We start from the raw sequence: 16,818 nt of genomic DNA, 5'->3' as shown, positions 1-16,818 counted from the left end.
ACTCACAGAACTTACTACTATGTGTGTGTATGGTCAAATCTACCTAGCAACAGCGGTCGGTCCTCACAACTACAAAAGTAAACTTTTTTTTTAAAACTTTGTGTGTTTTGCATTCTGAAGTGAGGTTGCAACTCTCTACTCCCATCTAGTGCTAGATATTTTTTTTCATCATTCTAGCTATAGTGGAAAGGGGGGCCCTCGCAACCTACAAAGTCAGTGAGTCTCAGATTGAAAAATGTATTAATTGTATCATTTTTCTTGGAATAAAAAAAATGAAAACGGGTCCCACAGACCCGAACACACACCTCTGTGGATCCTTTTAGATCAGTTTTGCATGCTTGAGTACTTTGCTGTCCTTAGAAATGGCCAACTCACAGAACTTACTACTATGTGTGTGTATGGTCAAATCTACCTAGCAACAGCGGTCGGTCCTCACAACTACAAAAGTAAAAACATTTTTTTTACTTTGTGTGTTGTGCATTCTGAAGTAAGATTGCAACTCTCTACTCCCATCTAGTGCTAGATATTTTTTTTCATCATTCTAGCTATAGTGGAAAGGGGGGCCCTCACAACCTACAAAGTCAGTGAGTCTCAGATTGAAAAATCAATTAATTGTATCATTTTTCTTTAAATAAAAAAATGAAACCGGGTCCCACAGACCCGAACACACACCTCTGTGGATCCTTGTAGATCAGTTTTGCATGCTATCAAGTTTGCAAAACTTCAGTAGATTCGACCCTAATGTATGTACTTCTGTACTGCGTTTATGTGTAAGAATGTAATGTTGATACAAAGCAGATGATGATGATTATTGTATGTTGTGTGGAGGGGAGCGATATATGGCTGCCTGGGCATTGATTTCACTTGACGACTGCAGTAAGTCAGAGCTTCTCTGTTTGCTTTAGCCGCATTCCTGACATTCCTGCTCAACTAAAGGCTGGCCCACTTTTGTCCGTGCTTGAGAAAAACGCTTTCAGGACGCCACAAACACTCAGCAGCAAGTAGCGACCATTCTTTCGTACTCGCTTTGCTGAAAAGCAGATGTGCAGCATGACTATCTTAGATTTTGAAGACTAATGATTCATTCATTTGTCGTCCATGATTCTGATCCTTTTGTTGTTGCTGTTTTCCAACGAATCATTGGAATTGAATCAATGCAATTGAATTTCCTGTGAATGAAGAGCTTTTGTTTTTTTTGCTTAGTTTTGGCATAACTTTGCACAAGTTTTCATGAGGCGATTTTGTGCGTCATTTTTGTTTTCTTATATGTAAAAAGCAGCTGCAACCACTTAAAATAGACTAGGGGGGGAAAAAATTGAATTAAGTTCCAACTGAGCTTAGATTTCTCTTAAAGCCGAACTGCACCTTTTTTGGGGAATTTTGCAAATAATTCAAAATCCATATCTAAGACAAGAACACATATTTTTCTTTTTTCCCATGCATTCTAATTTGTAATATACAACAAGTTCAATGTAGCTGACAATGAAGCTAATGGCAGTCCTTTATCGCACGCATAAAGCCCTCTATAAACATCCAAAAACCAAATATACTGAGCTGCTGCGTCGCTTTTGAGTTGGTAGAAGTTTATTAATATACACTTACAGCATGTATATTAAACGTTGATGGAGGTTTTTTGGATGTTTTTAGAATGCTTTATATATCCCCATCACCTCCATTGTTAGCCACCTCTTGCTATTGTTTATTTACGAGTTAGTATGCATTAAAAAAAGAAACAAAAAAAAAACATGTGAGCTTGTCTCACATAAGGATTGGGAATGATGAACCACAATGATGTACCGTCTTCTTTTTCATTGCATGTAGTATTTATTTATTTCTTATGATTTATTTCATGCATTGAATCAATTATTTATTAAATTATAAAATAATTTGTAATTAATTTTTGTATACTAGGATTTTTTTTATTTAATGAATATAAATGATATATGTTTTGTTATGTTATGTTTTGTTTTCTCTTTTTCTCTTTATTTTCTACTTATGTAATGGAATTATTCTATGTAATTTATTTCAGATTTAATAACGCATATCTATATAATTATTTTATTTTTATAAAATTCATTATTCAATCATATTATTCTATGTCATTTATTTTAAATGAAATAACAGCTGTTAACTTTATTCTAATTATTCTACTCATTTTTCTTTACATTTAATGAAGCTCATTTATTTAATTCCATTTTATTTACAGTAATTTGTTTTTTATGCTGATTATCTAATATAAAAATAAAATATATATATATATATATATATATATATATATATATATATATATATATATATATATATATATATATATATATATATATATATATATATATATATATATATATATATATATATATATATATATATATATATATATATATATATATTCCTATTCTATTTTATTTGAGAAATGCTCATTTTTATTTTAATTATATGGGTTTATGTTTTTTATTTTTATTAAATAAAACTTGTGTATTATGTAATTGATTCTATACCTAATAATGCCTACCGACATCATTTCATTTAATTATTCTACTTAATTTAATTTTGTACCTAATAAAATGGTATCATTTTAATAAAGTCTTACATGTAATTTATTTTCGATTTAATCAATTTATTGTATTTATTATTCCCATTCCAGTTATTTTACATATAATAGAGTTATTGTATTTATTTATTTCAATATATATTTTTTATATTTAATAAAGGCTATTTATTTGATTGAGTTATCAAATGTAATTTATTTCAGATTTATTGAAGCTTATCAATATCATTTTTAAAATAAAATTCTTCATTCAATCAAATATTTCTATCAAATGTATGTTCAATGAAACTAAATCTATTCATTAAAAATAGCCTGTGTGATTTACTTGTGCATTTTATAAAGCTTATTTTTTAATTCAATCCTATTTCATTAATTTTCAATACAATTCAGATCATTTAATTTAATGATAACTTATTTTTATATTTCATAAATGCTGTAATATTTGTAAAAATGTTCAGTGTAATTTATTGTGCTTATTTACGAAAGCTTGATGGATGGATTTTACACTTCAAAAAACCCATTTATTTGATTTAATTATTTTATTTAATAAGTTTATATATAGTGAACCTGTAATATTTTAATAAATTATGATGTGTAATTTGTTTCATATTTAATAAAAAATGTATTTAATAATTCCGGTTAAGTTATTTTAGATTTAATAAAGCTGATTTGTATTTATTTATTCATTTTAAAGGGTTATAGAGTTAAGGTTATCATTTTTCATATTTAAAAAAAAGGCTATCTAATTGATACAAATATTCTTTGTTCTTTCGATGTATTATTTTGTATTGTATATTTGATTATACTAAATCATTATTATTTGTGTGTATTTATTTATACATTTTGTATTATTTTATGTTTTTAAAACCAAATGTCCAAATGTTTTTCACATGATGATATCACTTGTCTGTGTGCTCTGTAGTCTCTGCTATTTTCTTATTTTTTTTATTCTATGATTCATTCCATCAACCTTTTGTTTCATTTACTAATATTAAGGTTTTAGAACGTCTTAGCAGGAGAAGTAAAAAATGGAGAAGCTCTGTTGGGAAACATCTGTGTTCCATTCAGATACTTTTGACTTCTTGGAGCGTCTTGGCGTTGAGTTGAGGCCATCGCCGAACGTGGTAATTGATACTTTGTCAGCAACAAACCACAACTTTGTGGTTGTTGTGTACCCCCCCCCGTGCCCCCCCTCCCGCCCGCCCCCATCCAATGTGGAAAAAGTGTCATCGTCGCGGCCAACTCACATCTGCGGCCTTCTTCTCCGACAGATCCAGTTTCTCCTGAGCGTCCTTCAGGGCCTCCGAGTATTTGTCCAGCTCATCTTCTGTTCCCTTCATCTTCTTCTGCAGAGACTGCAGGTCGTCTTCCAGCTGAAAGATACAGTAGTCGCTCGTTACCACATTCAACAAGTATTTGCTTTTGTTTCCCCCCCCTGGTTGCAATCCACTTGCATCGGGGAGCCAAAAGAGGGCACTGAGCGGGCACATCCAGCAGGTGGCACTGCATCAACAAAACCTGAGTTTTTCCTGTTTTATTTAGCTTTACGTTAAAAACAGTATCAACTCAGTTTCACACTTTTTCTACCTCTTTTCCTGTTCAACAAAAGCAACTGATCAGAGATCAGAGGAAATTACAGTAGACCCAGCATTTATCCGCTTGTGCCTTTTACTTATTTTTTATTTATTTATTTTTTTAAATATTTTTTTATTTTTTGGTGCCTAACAGTATCAACTCAGTTTCACACTTTTTCCACCTCTTTTCCTGTTCAACAAAAGCAACTGATCAGAGATCAGAGGAAATTACAGTAGACCCAGCATTCATCCGCTTGTGCCTTTTACTTTTTATTTTTTTAAATTTATTTTTAATTTTTTTTTGGTGCCTAACAGTATAAACTCAGTTCCACACTTTTTCACCTCTTTTCCTGTTCAACAAGAGCAACTGATCAGAGATCAGAGGAAATTACAGTAGACCCAGCATTCATCCACTTTTGCCTTTTACTTTTTTTAAATGATTATTTATTTATTTATTTATTATTATTATTATTATTATTATTATTATTATTATTATTATTATTATTATATTTTTATTTTTTTTGGTGCCTAACAGTATCAACTCAGTTTCACACTTTTTCACCTCTTTTCCTGTTCAACAAAAGCAACTGATCAGAGATCAGAGGAAATTACAGTAGACCCAGCATTCATCCACTTTTGCCTTTTACTTTTTTAAAATTATTATTATTATTATTATTATTATTATTATTATTATTATTATTATTATTATTATTATTATTATTATTATTATTATTATTGTTATTTTATTTTTATTTTTTTTGGTGCCTAACAGTATCAACTCAGTTTCACACTTTTTCACCTCTTTTCCTGTTCAACAAAAGCAACTGATCTGAGATCAGAGGAAATTACAGTAGACCCAGCATTCATCCGCTTGTGCCTTTTACTTTTTATTTATTTTTTATGGTGCCTAACAGTATCAACTCAGTTTCACACTTTTTCACCTCTTTTCCTGTTTAACAAAAGCAACTGATCAGAGATCAGAGGAAATTACAGTAGACCCAGCATTTATTCGCTTGTGCCTTTTACTTATTTTTTATTTATTGTTTTTTTTTAATATATTTTTATTTTATTTTTTTTATTATTTTTTTTTGGTGCCTAACAGTATCAACTCAGTTTCACACTTGTTCACCTCTTTTCCTGTTCAACAAAAGCAACTGATCAGAGATCAGAGGAAATTACAGTAGACCCAGCATTTATCCGCTTGTGCCTTTTACTTTTTATTTTTTTTAAATTTATTTTTTATTTTTTTTGGTGCCTAACAGTATAAACTCAGTTCCACACTTTTTCACCTCTTTTCCTGTTCAACAAAAGCAACTGATCAGAGATCAGAGGAAATTACAGTAGACCCAGTATTCATCCACTTTTGCCTTTTACTTTTTTTAAATTATTATTTATTTATTTATTTATTATTATTATTATTATTATTATTATTATTATTATTATTATTATTATTATTATTATTATTATTTTTATTTTTTTTGGTGCCTAACAGTATCAAGTCAGTTTCACACTTTTTCACCTCTTTTCCTGTTCAACAAAAGCAACTGATCAGAGATCAGAGGAAATTACAGTAGACCCAGCATTCATCCACTTGTGCCTTTTACTTTTTATTTTTTTTAATTTATTTTTTATTTTTTTTGGTGCCTAACAGTATAAACTCAGTTCCACACTTTTTCACCTCTTTTCCTGTTCAACAAAAGCAACTGATCAGAGATCAGAGGAAATTACAGTAGACCCAGCATTCATCCACTTTTGCCTTTTACTTTTTTAAAATTATTATTTATTTATTTATTTATTATTATTATTATTATTATTATTATTATTATTATTATTATTATTATTATTATTATTATTATTATTATTTTTATTTTTTTTGGTGCCTAACAGTATCAAGTCAGTTTCACACTTTTTCACCTCTTTTCCTGTTCAACAAAAGCAACTGATCAGAGATCAGAGGAAATTACAGTAGACCCAGCATTCATCCGCTTGTGCCTTTTACTTTTTTTTTTTTTAATTTATTTTTTATTTTTTTTGGTGCCTAACAGTATAAACTTAGTTCCACACTTTTTCACCTCTTTTCCTGTTCAACAAAAGCAACTGATCAGAGATCAGAGGAAATTACAGTAGACCCAGCATTCATCCACTTTTGCCTTTTACTTTTTTAAAATTATTATTTATTTATTTATTTATTTATTTATTATTATTATTATTATTATTATTATTATTATTATTATTATTATTATTATTATTATTATTATTATTATTATTATTTTATTTTTATTTTTTTTTGGTGCCTAACAGTATCAACTCAGTTTCACACTTTTCCACCTCTTTTCCTGTTCAACAAAAGCAACTGATCAGAGATCAGAGGAAATTACAGTAGACCCAGCATTCATCCGCTTGTGCCTTTTACTTTTTATTTATTTTTTATGGTGCCTAACAGTATCAACTCAGTTTCACACTTTTTCACCTCTTTTCCTGTTTAACAAAAGCAACTGATCAGAGATCAGAGGAAATTACAGTAGACCCAGCATTCATCCGCTTGTGCCTTTTACATTTTTATTTTTTATTTATATTTTCAATTTATTTAACATTTTTTTATTTTTTTTATTTTTTTGGTGCCTAACAGTATCAACTCAGTTTCACACTTTTTCACCTCTTTTCCTGTTCAACAAAAGCAACTGATCAGAGATCAGAGGAAATTACAGTAGACCCAGCATTCATCCGCTCTTGCCTTTTACTTTTTTTTATTATTATTATTTTTAATTTATTTTTTAAATTTTATTTTATTTTATTTTTTTTATTTTTTTTTGGTGCCTAACAGTATCAACTCAGTTTCACACTTTTTCCCCTCTTTTCCTGTTCAACAAAAGCAACTGATCAGAAATCAGAGGAAATTACAGTAGACCCAGCATTCATCCGCTTGTGCCTTTTATTTTATTTTTTAAAAATTTTATTTAATTTTTTTGTAATTTTTTAATATTTTTTTTAATAATTTTTTTTTTTTGGTGCCTTTTACACAGAAGCAAAGTGGGCAAATGTGTGCTTTCGAACAGCAACATTAGTATAAAACATCCCTTAATAAACGTCACATCCCTGCACCGTTGTCACTGTATACTCTTACTGCTTCTTAGCCACAGTCACTTTGCACTGCTCGCATTTTTCCACCATTTTCCTGATTGATAGCAGCGGCATTCTGGAGGTCGTACTCTTTCCACACAGAGATTAGAAGGAGTAACATTATATCCAGCATTTATACAACACCCCCCCCCCCCCCCCCCCCCCCTGCTGGTGTTAGAGTCTACCCTTAAACACAGGCAACGTACACACTGCCAGTAAAAGTTAACACTTTCCCACCATTTTCTCACGTCACTGTCCCGTATGAAAGGCACGTACACCAAATCGACCTGTCTATTTTCCCACCACATGACAAGAAGCCTCTTTTCACAAAGAGAACAGTAAATTAAACAGGGATATTGCAGTAAATGTATGAACTTTCACACAGCCGCCCTCTTCGATTATACAGCTGAAGGTGGAAAATTGTCGGGTTCACTTCTGGCAATGTTCATGACATGAGAAAAAGCAGATAAATGTTGGCAGTGTGAAAGGGGCTCGTGCGGTAAGAGTGGGCGGGATGCAATGTTTAACAACCCACAGTGCATTACGTCATGTCACTGTGTAAAAGGCACGGGCAGATAAAGGCAGCATTGACTGTTACTATTTTTCAGGATCTCTGTGTTAAAAGAGGCTTCCAAAGGCGGAAAATGGGCTTAAGCGGTAACAAAGGCGCGATGCAAAGTTTAACATCGCATTTTCCTGTATTCAATGTCATATCGACAGTGAGTATTTTTCGAGATCTCTGTGTTAAAAGAGGCAACAGAAAGCGAAAAAAATTGCCAGGTTGACTTTAAAGCAATGTTCGGTGTCACCGTTCATACGAAACTGTGCCAGTGTGAAAGGGGATTGAGCAATAATAGAGGCGGGATGTGAAGTATAACATCCCACACTCGCATTTCCTGTAGTCAGTATGTTGCTAAGGGATGTTTTCTACATTCTGTCATGTCACTGTGTGAAAGCAAACAATGTCCAACTATGGAGGGTTCTGTGTGAAAGGCACGGGGAGAAAAATGTAGTATCGACTTACTATTTTTTGTGTTCTCTGGGTTAAAAGAGGCTTCCAAAGGCGGAACATTGCCAGGTTGACTTCGTCGGTTCAATAGTTGGTGTCAACGTTTACGCAAAACAGAACCAAAATGTTTGCTGTGTGAAGAGGGCTTGAGCAGTAACAAACGCAAAGTTATCCTACACTTTCCTCTATGGAGTATGTTGTTAAGGAAAGTTTTCTACATTCTTTATGACTGTGTGAAAGTATGCAATGTAATGGGTTCTGTGTGAAAAGCACTGGCGGAGAAACGCCATATTGAGTGGTAGTATTTTCCGTTTTCTCTGTGTTAAAAGAGGCTTCCAAAGGCGGAACATTGCCAGGTTGGCTTCGTTGGTTCAATAGTTGGTGTCAACGTTTACGCAAAACAGAACCAAAATGTTGGCTGTGTGAAAAGGGCTTGAGTAGTAACAGACGCAAAAGTTATCCTACACTTTCCTCTATGAGTATGTTGTTAAGGAAAGTTTTGTACATTCTTTATGACTGTGTGAAAGTACAAAGTATCTTAATGTAAAGGGTTCTGTGTGAAAAGCACTGGCGGAGAAACGCCATATCGAGTGGTAGTATTTTCCGTTTTCTCTGCGTTAAAAGAGGCTTCCAAAGGCGGAACATTGCCAGGTTGACTTCGTTGGTTCAATAGTTGGTGTCAACGTTTACGCCAAACAGAACCAAAATGTTGCCTGTGTGAAGAGGGCTTGAGCAGTAACATACGCAAAGTTATCCTACACTTTCCTCTACGGAGTATGTTGTTAAGGAAAGTTTTCTACATTCTTTATGACTGTGTGAAAGTATGCAATGTAATGGGTTCTGTGTGAAAAGCACTGGCGGAGAAACGCCATATTGAGTGGTAGAATTTTCCGTTTTCTCTGTGTTAAAAGAGGCTTCCAAAGGCGGAACATTGCCAGGTTGACTTCGTTGGTTCAATAGTTGGTGTCAACGTTTACGCCAAACAGAACCAAAATGTTGCCTGTGTGAATAGGGCTTGAGCAGTAACATACGCAAAGTTATCCTACACTTTCCTCTATGGAGTATGTTGTTAAGGAAAGTTTTCTACATTCTTTACGACTGTGTGAAAGTACACAATGTCTTAATGTAATGGGTTCTGTGTGAAAGGCACGGGGAGAAAAGTGTAATATCGACTTACTATTTTTTGTGTTCTCTGTGTTAAAAGAGGCTTCCAAAGGCGGAACATTGCCAGGTTGACTTTGTTGGAAAGTTTTCTACATTCTTTACGACTGTGTGGAAGTACACAATGTCCTAATGTAATGGGTTCTTTGTGAAAGGCACAGGGAGAAAAATTTAATATCGATTTACTATTCTCTGTGTTAAAAGAGGCTTCCAAAGGCGGAACATTGCCAGGTTGACTTTGTTGGAAAGTTTTCTACATTCTTTATGACTGTGTGAAAGTACACAATGTCTTACTAGTAATGGGTTCTGTGTGAAAGGCATGGGGAGAAAAGTGTAATATCGACTTACTATTTTTTGTGTTCTCTGTGTTAAAAGAGGCTTCCAAAAGCGGAACATTGCCAGGTTGACTTTGTTGGAAAGTTTTCTACAATCTTTATGACTGTGTGGAAGTACACAATGTCATAATGTAATGGGTTCTGTGTGAAAGGCACGGGGAGAAAAGTGTAATATCGACTTACTATTTTTTGTGTTCTCTGTGTTAAAAGAGACTTCCAAAGGCGGAACATTGCCAGGTTGACTTTGTTGGAAAGTTTTCTACATTCTTTATGACTGTGTGAAAGTACACAATGTCTTAATGGTAATGGGTTCTGTGTGAAAGGCACAGGGAGGAAAATGTAATATCGACTTACTATTCTCTGTGTTAAAAGAGGCTTCCAAAGGCGGAACATTGCCAGGTTGACTTTGTTGGGAAGTTTTCTACATTCTTTATGACTGTGTGAAAGTACGCAATGTCCTAATGTAATGGGTTCTGTGTGAAAGGCACGGGGAGAAAAGTGTAATATCGACTTACTATTTTTTGTGTTCTTTGTGTTAAAAGAGGCTTCCAAAAGCGGAACATTGCCAGGTTGACTTTGTTGGAAAGTTTTCAACATTCTTTATGACTGTGTGAAAGTACAAAATGTGTTAATGTAATGGGTTCTGTGTGAAAGGCACAGGGAGAAAAATTGAATATCGACTTACTATTCTCTGTGTTAAAAGAGGCTTCCAAAAGCGGAACATTGCCAGGTTGACTTTGTTGGAAAGTTATCTACATTCTTTATGACTGTGTGAAAGTACACAATGTCTTAATGGTAATGGGTTCGCCATATCGAGTGGTAGTATTTTCCGTTTTTCTCTGCGTAAAAAGAGGCCTCAGAAGGCAGGAAGTCGCCGAGTCGTATATTTATCCAATGGCGCAGACGCATGCGATTATGGCTATAGGATAGCATCGCTGCTGGCCAGGGTTCTGTATAAAAGGCACAGCTAATGTTACAGCTGTGCTGTGTGAAAGAGGCCCATAGTGTATCAGTGTCCCGCGACCATCTTTGGACAGCGGAATGAGGTTTCTATAAAATTTGCTTACAGTGATGTGCCGCTGCCAACAAGGCAGATCATGGGCCGGGTCAACATTCAATATCAGGCGTTGGCAGGTTGGACGGCGAGTGAATGTGGCAAAACTGCAGCTGTGCTTCTTGAGGTTCATATTTTGGGTGTCTTCCGTCAGCCTGGCCAAGAATAGCAAAGAAAGCATCCCTTCACAAACCCACTGAAGTGCTCCACTCCATCATCTTGGATTTCATGCTGACTTGTTGGAGGCGGGGGGCCCGAATGTGGGCTCCCTTAGGGGGGGACGAGGGGAGGCTTTCAACATGTCATAAGGAGCAGGGGCGGGGGGGAGGGTGGGGGGGTATCCTGGCTTTGTTTGGATCACTTCTGTCATTCCAGGCGCTCGGCTGCGATGACACCGTCTACTCCTGTGCAATAATTGTCTTTTTTTAGCAGGCTCAAGTCTACTTTTACGTCTCAGGCCTCCACTTTGCTCTTATCAAGTGGCACTAGAAGACCAGAGGGAAGTCAGCCCAGGAGATATCGAGCCGGGTGACCCGCGAGCGCCAAAAAAGTCGAGTTGAGTCGGAGGCCCCTGACAGGAACATCTAGTCTAGATCAGGGCTATTTGAACTAGAACGAGCTAAGGACTTCTCTATTCACTACACTTAAAAAAAACCCCCAAAAAACGACCGGTTCAGTCGCCAGATTTTTACGGTAAACATTTTTTTTTTCCATTTACAGCAGAGGTGTCAAACTCCCAAGTGGGCCAGACCGGTAAAATCACGGCACGATAATTTAAAAATAAAGACAACTTCAGATTGTTTTCTTTGTTTAAAAATAGAACAAGCACATTCTGAAAATGTACAAATTATAATTATTGTTATTATTTTTTTACACTCACATGTTGCGGTTAATAATATACATACTTTTTTTTTCTTTTTTCTCTCTTTCTATCCCCTCCTGCTCCGGCCCGGCTGCACCAAATGATAATATAAACACATTTAATAAAGTCAAAATACAAATAAGGCAACAAGAGAAGTATCCTACACTTCTCTTTTGTAAAGTAAATATGAATTACATGATTTGCCTGAGAAGCTGGGCAGGACATAAAACAAATTAAAAAAAATAAAATAAAAAAATAAAATAAAATAAAATAATATACATACTTTATTTATTTATTTTTATTTTTATTTTTTTTGTCCTTATTTATATTTTCTGAATAAACGATGTGATAATGTTCAACATCAACTCATTGGTGTTAATTTTCAGTCCATCAAGATAAAAAAAATAATATCAAAATCTAATTACAGGATGTTACTTATGTAGTTTGATCATTTTAATGTGTTTTTTTTTTTTTTTTTTTTTTTACATACGTAGCATCATCTACAAAGATACAAAGAATTGCTATGGCGACATCTAGTGGACACATTTAGAACAGCTGTTTATTTAAATAAAAAAAATTTCGGCTCATTTTTATACTCGGGCCCGATCCAGTCCGCGGGCCGTACGTTTGACACCCCTGATTTACAGTGAAGTGAATTATATTTATATAGCGCTTTTCTCCAGTGACTCAAAAGCGCTTTTACATAGTGAAACCCAATATCTGAGTCGCATTTAAACCAGTGTGGGTGTGGCACTGGGAGCGGGTGGGGTCAAGTGTCTTGCCCAAGGACACAACGGCAGTGACTAGGGACGGCGGAGGCGGGGATCGAACCCGGAACCCTCAAGTCGCTGGCACGGCCGCTCTACCGACCGAGCTATGCCGGAAAATAAACAAAAATATTCTCTTATGGACTTGTTGGTTAAAGTTAATATTAGTTAATAATAGTTAAAGTACCAATGATTGATCACCCTTGATCACCCTCTGGGAGGTGAGGGGAGCAGTGAGCAGCAGCGGTGGCCGCGCCCGGGAATCATTTTTTGGTGATTTAACCCCCAATTCCAACCCTTAATGCTGAGTGCCAAGCAGGGAGGTAATGGCTCCCATTTTTATAGTCTTTGGTATGACTACATGTTATCAGTGTTTGAACCTGGCATTTATCTGCCCACCTTTTTAACACCAATTATTTTAGATGACTTTATCACTGTTCCCTCCACCAACACCCTGAACTTCAACATACTTTTGAATTTTCCAGGCACCAGGCACCTCTTCTTTGAACTGTTTGACGACCTTTTCTTTGAACCGACCTTTTCTTTGAACTGTTTTGTAACCAAAGGCGATGGCTGTTTACCACCCCCCCTCCCTTAGAAACAGCTGTTGCCATGTAATCAGGGAAAGTCCAAATAAAATGACAATTTACCGATCTAGTATGCTTTTTCACAAATTCCACTCAAACTCGACCCGCCTGTCGACCTTCTAAAGGTGTTTGCCACGGGTGTTTCTTAGCCACTTTTGCCAGACTTACGGCGTTTAAAAAGTGGTATATTTGTCCGAAAAGTAACACATTTTCACCCTTTTTGTGAGTAGAAGACTTACATCTAATGGCCTCCTTAATTTTTTAAACTTTTTTTTTACAGAAAAAAATGACAAGATACTATAAGGCGTCTAAAGTGAAATGAAAAATATGTGTCATAATAATTTTTTTTGCCAGCATCCTTCTCTACCAGGAAGGTAGAGCAGGTAAGAAACCTCTCTTACACAACATTAATTTTATTTCCAGAATATTAATAAAGGCCCAAGCTGTTTGTTTACATGCTTTTTTTTTTTAAATTTCTCTTTGCTATTTGGGCTTACTGGACCCGAATTGGAATAAAAACTAAGAATCATCTTTTGATATGATGTACTTAGTCCATAAGTACACACACGTGTACTTCATGTTTAGTGACATGCTAATTCTTATTTTTACACTTTTTTTCCCTCCAAATTCCATTGTATGTTATACTCTTTTGACACCACCAGATGGCAGTATAAGTGTCCACATAAGTGGCCATAAGACCCCAATTCAGTAGTGTACACAATTTTGGAAATAAGAGCTAAAAGGGGCTTTAGAGGTTTTTTAAAAAAAAAGTGTGGTCCCCGAGCCACACTTTGTGCACCCCGTCACTATTTGACCACGTTCATTCTGCACAAATACGCTTTTTTCCGTAACTCCCACCTGTTTGCATTTCTCCTCCGACGCCTTCTTGTCGGCCTCGGCCTGCTCCGCCCTGTCGAGGGCGTTCTCCTTGTCCAGCTTGAGCATCTGCATCTTCTTCTTGATGGCCTCCATGGTGGCTGTCTGAGAGGTTCACGCGTCGACGAGGGGAGAAAACGAAAAAAGCGGCTCGCGGCTGTGGCAGACGGAGAACGGCGAGGAGCTAGAGAGGAGGAGGAGAGACCTGAGGAGGAGGAGGATGCGAACTGAGGGTTCTGCCCGAGCCGTGTGTGATTTAAATTGGAGCTTTGGAAGACATACCTTGTTCTCCAGTGACGACCCCAACATTTGACCCTCCCCTCGTCCGCCTCGCCCCCACCCCTCCTCCACCCCCTTGATATAAACTTCACCTCTCAAATGCGTCTGGACCATGTTTTGGCAGGATGCAGCACATCTCCTTATTTGGTCCAGCGCTTTTACAAGGACCATGCTCATTTATTTCACCCCACCTCTTTTCTTTTTTTTTTTTGTTTGCATATCTCAGTGAGCGTGTACCGGCGTAGGAATGTTGATGCAACAGCAGAGTTGCTTCCAAAAACAGACGGAAAAATGATCCCGGCCAACGGGGGAACAGTTGCATTTGAGACATCAGAGATGAACTGCCTTGAGGCTAATTGCTAGTTTGACTTTATTTAGCTGTGCTTCCTGTAATTGTACGAAAAGGGACCGCTGACCGTGCACGAGTTCGTTTTTTAAATAGCAGGATATCAGTGAAGAACTGACATTTTATTTGGACTTTCCCTAATTACATGGCAAAAGCTGTTTCCAAGGGAGGGAGGGTCGTAAACAGCCATCGCCTTTGGTTACAAAACAGTTCAAAGAAAAGGTTATAAATAATAAATGGGTTATACTTTTTTAGCGCTTTTCTACCTTCAAGGTACTCAAAGCGCTTTGACAGTATTTCCACATTTACCCATTCACACACACGTTCACACACTGATGGCGGGAGCTGCCATGCAAGGCGCTAACCAGCAGCCATCAGAGGCAAAGGGTGAAGTGTCTTGCCCAAGGACACAACAGACGAGGTTGGTTCAAAGAAAAGGTCGAGTTCGTTTTTTAAATAGTAGGATAACTAACATACACAATCATCATTTTATTTGGACTTTCCCTGATTTCATGGCAACGGCTGTTTCTAAGGGAGGGGCGGTCGTAAACAGCCATCGCCTTTGGTTGAAAAACAGTTCAAAGAGAAGGTCGGTTCAAAGAAAAGGTCATCAAACAGTTCAAAGAGGTGCCTGGTGCCTGGAAAATTCAAAAGTATGTTGAAGTTCGGGGTGTTGGTGGAGGGAACAGTGATAAAGTCATCTAAAATAATTTGTGTTAAAAAGGGGGGCAGATAAATGCCAGGTTCAAACACTGATGACATCTATTAAACAAGACAAGAAGCAAGGAATTAAACAGAGACAGAATTCAATTTAGCTCAATTGAGGAGAAACGCGTAGACACTGTACCCTTGTACAGTGTCATCCCACGCTCTGACGAAAGATAAAACGCCTCTTCTTTTATTTGGACTTTCCCTGATTACATGGCAACGGCTATTTCTAAGGGAGGGGCGGTCGTAAACAGCCATCGCCTTTGGTTACAAAACAGTTCAAAGAAAAGGTCGGTTCAAAGAAAAGGTCATAAAACAGTTCAAAGAAGAGGTGCCTGGAGCTTGGGCAGGTCCTGCTCTCACTTCGCTTTGTAGATCTGGGGTGAAAATAAAATCTGCCTGTGGATTACAATAGAAGAAAGAATTTCATCATCATTTCTTTGTATTCCCTTCATGAAAATGCATATATATATATACAGTTGACACTTTCATTGTTTTTGTTTCTTATACATTTCCATGATCCGAAAGGAGCAGATGTGGATATCAGTGAAGAACATACACAATCATCATTTTATTTGGACTTTCCCTGATTACATGGCAAAAGCTGTTTCCAAGGGAGGGGGGGTCGTAAACAGCCATCGCCTTTGGTTACAAAACAGTTAAAAGAAAAGGTTGGTTCAAAGAAAAGGTCGAGTTCGTTTTTTAAATAGTAGGATAACTAACATACACAATCATCATTGTATTTGGACTTTCCCTGATTACATGGCAACAGCTGTTTCTAAGGGAGGGCGGGTCGTAAACAGCCATCGCCTTTGGTTACAAAACAGTTCAAAGAAAAGGTCGGTTGAAAGAAAAGGTCGTCAAACAGTTCAAAGAAGAGGTGCCTGTTGCCTGGAAAATTCAAAAGTATGTTGAAGTTTGGGGTGTTGGTGGAGGGAACAGTGATAAAGTCATCTAAAATAATTGGTGTTAAAAAGGGGGGCAGATAAATGCCAGGTTCAAACACTGATGACATCTATTAAACAAGACAAGAAGCAAGGAATTAAACAGAGACAGAATTCAATTCAGCTCAATTGAGCAGAAACGCGTAGACACTGTACACGCTGTGACGATAGATTGTATGCCTCCTCTTTTATTTGGACTTTCCCTGACTACATGGCAACAGCTGTTTCTAAGGGAGGGGCGGTCGTAAACAGCCATCACCTTTGGTTACAAAACAGTTCAAAGAAAAGGTCGGTTGAAAGAAAAGGTCGTCAAGCAGTTCAAAGAAGAGGTGCCTGGAGCCTGGAAAATTCAAAAGTATGTTGAAGTTTGGGGTGTTGGTGGAGGGAACAGTGATAAAGTCATCTAAAATAATTGGTGTTAAAAAGGGGGGCAGATAAATGCCAGGTTCAAACACTGATGACATCTATTAAACAAGACAAGAAGCAAGGAATTAAACAGAGACAGAATTCCAATTTAGCTCAATTGAGCAGAAACGCGTAGACACTGTACACGCTGTGACGATAGATTGTACGCCTCCTCTTTTATTTGGACTTTCCCTGATTACATGGCAACAGCTGTTTCTAAGGGAGGGGCGGTCATAAACAGCC

General features: G+C 36.4%; 1 protein-coding gene across 2 annotated transcripts in view; it reads right to left on the bottom strand.

The window, feature by feature from the left end:
• LOC133631543 (tropomyosin alpha-3 chain-like) overlaps positions 1-14,140 on the bottom strand; it is a 37,467-nt gene extending 23,327 nt beyond the window's left edge. Inside the window, exons 1-2 of one of the 2 annotated variants that reach the window (XM_062023842.1) lie at positions 13,876-14,140; positions 3,796-3,921 (exon numbers count right to left, since the gene is read on the bottom strand). In XM_062023842.1, the coding sequence (XP_061879826.1) occupies positions 3,796-3,921; positions 13,876-13,989 (240 nt within the window). In that variant the 5' untranslated portion in view covers positions 13,990-14,140. The remainder of the gene's footprint in view (positions 1-3,795; positions 3,922-13,875) is intronic. The other variant, XM_062023841.1, reaches the window with a different exon arrangement.
• Positions 14,141-16,818: the final 2,678 nt, after the last annotated feature.

Source organism: Entelurus aequoreus, linkage group LG16 (genome assembly GCF_033978785.1).
Source record: "Entelurus aequoreus isolate RoL-2023_Sb linkage group LG16, RoL_Eaeq_v1.1, whole genome shotgun sequence".
Classification (NCBI taxonomy): Eukaryota; Metazoa; Chordata; class Actinopteri; order Syngnathiformes; family Syngnathidae; genus Entelurus; species Entelurus aequoreus.
The sequence above is the reverse complement of the archived record's forward strand: the minus strand, read 5'-3'. Positions and strand labels throughout refer to the sequence as shown.